The sequence below is a fragment of the Antennarius striatus genome, chromosome 15 (assembly GCF_040054535.1).
Source record: "Antennarius striatus isolate MH-2024 chromosome 15, ASM4005453v1, whole genome shotgun sequence".
NCBI classification, from domain to species: Eukaryota; Metazoa; Chordata; class Actinopteri; order Lophiiformes; family Antennariidae; genus Antennarius; species Antennarius striatus.
In genome coordinates this window covers 5,832,190-5,837,642 of record NC_090790.1, presented here as the reverse complement: position 1 = coordinate 5,837,642, position 5,453 = coordinate 5,832,190, and the positions used below count along the sequence as shown (strand labels likewise).

The 5,453-nt window shown below is 43.5% G+C and overlaps 1 protein-coding gene across 1 annotated transcript; it reads left to right on the top strand.

Moving 5' to 3' along the window:
* Nucleotides 1-876: 876 nt before the first annotated feature.
* On the top strand, nucleotides 877-5,239 carry barhl1b (BarH-like homeobox 1b). Its single transcript, XM_068335375.1, has 3 exons — nucleotides 877-1,330; nucleotides 3,840-4,062; nucleotides 4,936-5,239. Exons 1-3 carry the CDS (start codon nucleotides 877-879, stop codon nucleotides 5,237-5,239), a joined length of 981 nt encoding a protein of 326 aa, XP_068191476.1.
* The last annotated feature ends 214 nt before the right edge of the window (nucleotides 5,240-5,453 follow it).

Here is a 5,453-nt window from a genome sequence, read left to right as displayed (position 1 = left end):
GCGCCAGTTGTGACTATTTAACCCAGTTTACCTCTTCCTCTTCCTCTGCGTGTGCCGCAGCGCATCATCGCGCCGCGTCTTCATCAGTCTCTCCTTCCTTTTCCTCCTCCTGCTGCTGCTGCTGCTGCAGCGCTCGGACTCTTTCCCCCTTCTTATTGTCATTTTTGTTGTTTGCGTTCTTTCAAGGTTTATTTTTATTTATTTATTTATTTATTTTTTTGGTTGGGTCCACTTGAAATAATGCGAACAGTATTCTCGTGGCGTCTCCGCGGACAGATGACGAGCTGCCGTCGGCGTCTTCCTCCTCCGATCCTCCGTCGGGTTTAACGCGCCTGAACCTCTCCATGGTGCTGAAAGTCAACCTGCGCGCCGCCGCTGCTGCTGATGTCCTCACGTATCCAAGAAATAAACATTGCTTCTGGGTCTAGTCCGTGTTTTGAGGTGAGATAATTTTCAACAACAACTCAAAAGCAGAAGGAGTTTGTAGGGAGGAGAAAAAAAAGAAAAAGAAAAAAAAAAAAGAATCGATCGCAACTCTGCATCGATTTCAGGAGGACTCTTCTTCTCAGACTTGACAAAGACAAGAAAAATCGGACGCATGGACGATTCTTATAACACATCTTAGCCTGGAAATATTTTGTTTTTGGGTTTTTTTCTTTTAAAGCGGAGCTGGAAATAACGGATCTGTATTTGTAGCGCATCCACACACACAAAAAAAACCCCCAAAAAACATTTGTCTTGGTGCAGGGAAAGGGGGGGGGGGTCTTTCTCATCTGTCGGACTTTAACGACCCAGCTCCATCCCCTATAAAATAAAACTTGTCCTGAAAAACCAAATGGTATTTTAAGGAGGCCTCGACCAAAAAACTAACAAACAATGGAGGCGTCCGCCAACGGATCCAGTTTTGGCATCGACTCGCTGTTGTCCCACAGGCCGGGGAGTCCGCTGTCCAAAGGGGACAGCCTGGTGGGGGAGTGCCGCTCCCCCCTGGAGTTTAGCCCGCGATCAGACGTGGAGAGCGTCTGCTCGTCGCCTCCGTCGCCCAGGAGGGAGTGCGCGGACGAGGCAGCGCAGAGGCAAGGTCACGGCGTCGGCCTGCCGCCGCACCTCCAGCACGCACAGATATCCGCGGGGGTGTCCCAGCAGAGGACCGTGACCTCCTCGTTCCTCATCAGAGACATTCTGGCGGACTGTAAGCCTCTGGCCGCCTGCGCGCCCTACTCCAGCAATGGACAGCCGACTCAGGAGGCGGGGAGGCTGGCCTCCAAGATAGCGGACGACTTTATGGAGAAAATCCACAGCAACTCGTCGTCAGACAGCGAATATAAAGGTAAGGAGAGGAAAGGGAGTGAAGGAGCAGCTCTGCTGTATAGAAGTGATGGAAATAATTCGTTTTTTCTTTGGCTCTTTTTGACTTTAGCTGTTCACTTCCAGCTTGTCTGGTCTCCGTTGTGTTTTGTCTGTGCCAGAAATTTATATTGATTTGGAAAAACAATTAAAAATGCAATTTTTGTAAAAAAAATATTGAATATATTGAACGGTTCACACAGGGAGGGGGGGGCAGAATCTGGGCAGAATATTTTTTTTTTTACGAAAGAAATGTAAAATACGAGGCTGTCACACATTTAATACAATTAGGAATTTAGAAATCATAAGGTAGAGATAAAATAAATAAATGTGTGAGGGCTGTTTTTTTTTGCGCAATTTCAGATTATTTATTAGAATTATTGTTAATTAATATTAATAATAAATTCAAAGTAATAATACATATTTAGGCTACTGAACGAGAATAACAGGCCTCCATGGTGAGTTGGCATTTTTGTTTTTCTTTTAAAAAATTTTTTTTTTTAATGAAAGAGAAGCTGACTTTTATTAACATGAAAAAAAAACTTTATTTGATTAGCACCCTGGTCAATTGAAGCCATCAGTGAGGGAAACATCTAACTGATCTACTGCTGCTGCGTCACCCCACCCCCCATCACCCCCACCCCCCCGGACTAACAGATCAGTCCTGCGTGACGAACGGGCAGATATGTTCATCTTTTCTCATCTTCATTATGTGCGTGTTTGAATATGTAACCACATTTAAAAAAAATCAACGATAGGCATCGTGAAGGCGTGATGCGTTTGAAGCTTCCGCGTATGCGGAATCATCCAGAAAGCATCTGTTGATGTCAGGGAGGCAGGAGTGGGAGAGATGACAGGGTCGCCTCCAGATAAATGCCATCAAGGGCCTCTCTGTTTCCAATCATGTCAGCCATAACAGACATGTCACCTCCACTGACAGTTTAATGAAGCAGTGCCTGGAAGGACGACGACCGCTGTAGGCTCCGAGGAAAATAAACCCACTATTTAAAAGATCCGACATGTAGAAACTATTATTATTATTATTATTATTATTATTATTATTATTATTATTATTATTATTATTATTATTATTATTATTATTATTATTATTATTATTGATTGATTGATTGGACCTCACGTCATCAGTCTATACCTAATCTTTTCCGTGCGTACGCGTGTGCGTCAGCAGAGACCTCATGGCTGGAGACGCGCGTCTGCGCGCTGATTGATTGATTGGGGGAGCCGCGGGGCCCACAGGGCTCCTGTACGGTAGCTTTGATTTCCGCCAAGCCGCCTTCTATAATATATCAGGGATTTGATGCAATTTGTCCCCGGTGCTAATCAGATTTGTAACCGCGCTAGGCCCGCCCGGCTCTTGATTTCCACTCATTTCCACGGTCCTGTGAAGTTTCTCCGGTCCCGGTTGAAAGGCTAGTCCTTCCCTTGTGGCTCAATTAGGCGGATTATTGTTCTTCTTGAGACGACTCAACTATTCAACTACCAAGATCTCTCGCTTCTCTCTCTCTCTCCCTCTCTTCACCCCTTTTCCTTTCTTTTCTTTTCTTTTTTTTTTTTTATTCCAAGAGAACCGTCTGTACGGAGCGTCTATGAACGTCTTGCCCTGACACGACTCCCCTCAGAAAAGAACAAAGGCTGAGGCAGAAATATCAGATTGGAAGCGCGAATATCCCAACATCTTTTCATAACAATTTAAAAAGTAAATCAAATATACAGCCCATAGGCTTCTTGTTCTGGATCCGAGTTCTCACACTCGATGCGAGAAATATTTTATAGCAGGTTATAAAAGTCTGACACTTTCTTTTAAACTTTTGACAATAAATGCTTGAAGCGTTTTTCATCGCTTTCTTTAAAAATTCCCCTTCAATCTGACATTGAAGAATTAAATTCATTTGAGGATCAAATCAATCAAAGTAATATTTTCTGTTATTAATTGTCATACAAAAAAAAACCCTGATACTTGATCAAATTAGATTTAACAATTAATGAAATGCTCTTTTCTTCCAATACGGGCCTTCATCAAGTATTTTAAAAGAGAGGTATTCTTAAGGCTATTATTATTACTTTAATATTATTATTTGTATTATTAATATTATATATATCTAGCTAATGAATAAGCCACTCAGCCAATTATTTATTGAAGAGTTCTTTTCACCATTCTTTTTGATTTAACGTTATTTTTTAAAATAATTTTTCCTGTAAATAATCCTTGATCTAAGAAACAGCCTCAGGTCACCCTCACAAAATTCATTAGCTTTAAGTCAGATTTATTTTACTAATATTTATTTACACTAAATTACGCTGCTGCTCATTTTTATCCAGATTTTTTTTTTATTATTATTTTTATTATTTTTATTTACGTCTCCGTCAGTCGGAGAGTGTCCGTCCACTCTGCGCTCCTATTGGTGCCTGATGGAGGCCTCGGCTCAGTTCTCACCTTCTCCTGTGTCTCTTTCGTCGCCGTGTCCGTGCAGTGAAGGAGGAGGGGGACAGGGAGATCTCCAGCAGCAGAGACAGCCCTCAGGTTCGGCTGAAGAAGCCCAGGAAGGCCCGGACGGCCTTCACCGACCACCAGCTGGCGCAGCTGGAGCGCAGCTTCGAGCGCCAGAAGTACCTGAGCGTCCAGGACCGCATGGAGCTGGCGGCCTCGCTCAACCTCACCGACACTCAGGTCAAGACCTGGTACCAGAACCGGAGGTAAAGACTCTGATGGCTCTATGAGGGGGGGGGGGGGGATGGAGGAGTGGAATCATGGCTTCTGCTTGGCTCAGATTGGACGCCATGTTTTCCTTTCTTTATCACCCTGAAGCGATTTCACGTTTCATCCTGGAGGTCATAGAACAGATGACTAATATTCCTTTTTTTTTTTTTTGTCCATTAATTCATTTATTGATGCCAGAGTCTGAAAATGTATCCAGCAACCTTGGTAACATATATGTGAAAATAAGGCAAATATTGTTTTTTATTGAGCTGGAACGGTTTGCTTTTAAACTTTCATATTGATTGACTTTATCAGAATAATTTCGGATGAATATTTCTTCTTTTCATCGTTGTCATGCTGGCTAGACTTTTTTAAAGGCTTGTATCCGTTTAAAATCACACACACAATGACACTGCACATTTCAAACCCGAGGCGTCAACACCCTTGTAAATAAATAAAACTCCACGCACCGTAAAAAGTGAGATGTCAACGCAAAAAATAAATAAATAAATAAATAAATAAAAAAGGAGCGTGTTTTCCTGCAGTTTTCGGTTGAATTAACTTCTCCAGGATGGAGCTCCAGACTCTCAGGCAGATAACTGACACAAACAAATATAAAAACACAACACTTTGGAGTATGAATAATGCATCTTTGCATGTGTGCAATATCAATAATTCACACAAGCCACTATATATAGTCAATTATCTTTATTATGAATTATTCACCTGGCAATCTATCAGACGTCACAGGGTGTGAATACCAGGTTGGAGATTTAAAAAAAAAAAAAAAAACAGATGTAAGCATGACTTCTAATTGTACCCCAGGTAAACAGATGCGGGGGGGTTAAACACGCTCTATTTTTCTGCAGGACCAAGTGGAAGCGGCAGACGGCCGTGGGGCTGGAGCTGCTGGCGGAAGCCGGGAACTACTCCGCCCTGCAGAGGATGTTCCCGTCCCCCTACTTCTACCCGCAGAGCCTGGTGTCCAACCTGGACCCCGGAGCGGCCCTCTATCTCTACAGGGGCCCCTCGGCGCCCCCGCCGTCCCTGCAGAGACCCCTGGTCCCGCGGATCCTGCTCCACGGCCTGCAGGGGGGAAGTGAGCCGCCCCCTCCGCCACCACCTCTGCCCCCCATGTCCGGCGTGCTTCCTCGGCCGGCTCAGCAGCGATGAGCCGGTACCTGCTGATGCTTTTTTTTTTTCTTTCTTTTTTTTTAAAAAATTATTATTATATATTTTTTGTTTTTATATCCAGAATTGAACTCATGAGGAGAAATGAAAACAAAGAAGATGATGAAGAATGAGAAATAAGAGAAGAAGAAAAAGAGCTGATCTGTGGCGCCGGTTTAGACTGAACCCTGAGGACGGACAGTTTGTGACTGAAACT

Bases quoted from the DNA above. Each gene is read 5' to 3' on its own strand.
- barhl1b (XM_068335375.1), top strand. From the start codon at position 877: ATGGAGGCGTCCGCCAACGGATCCAGTTTTGGCATCGACTCGCTGTTG. The intron at 1,331-3,839 runs GTAAGGAGAGGA...GTGTCCGTGCAG, and splicing joins GTCAGACAGCGAATATAAAG to TGAAGGAGGAGGGGGACAGG. The intron at 4,063-4,935 runs GTAAAGACTCTG...ATTTTTCTGCAG, and splicing joins ACCTGGTACCAGAACCGGAG to GACCAAGTGGAAGCGGCAGA.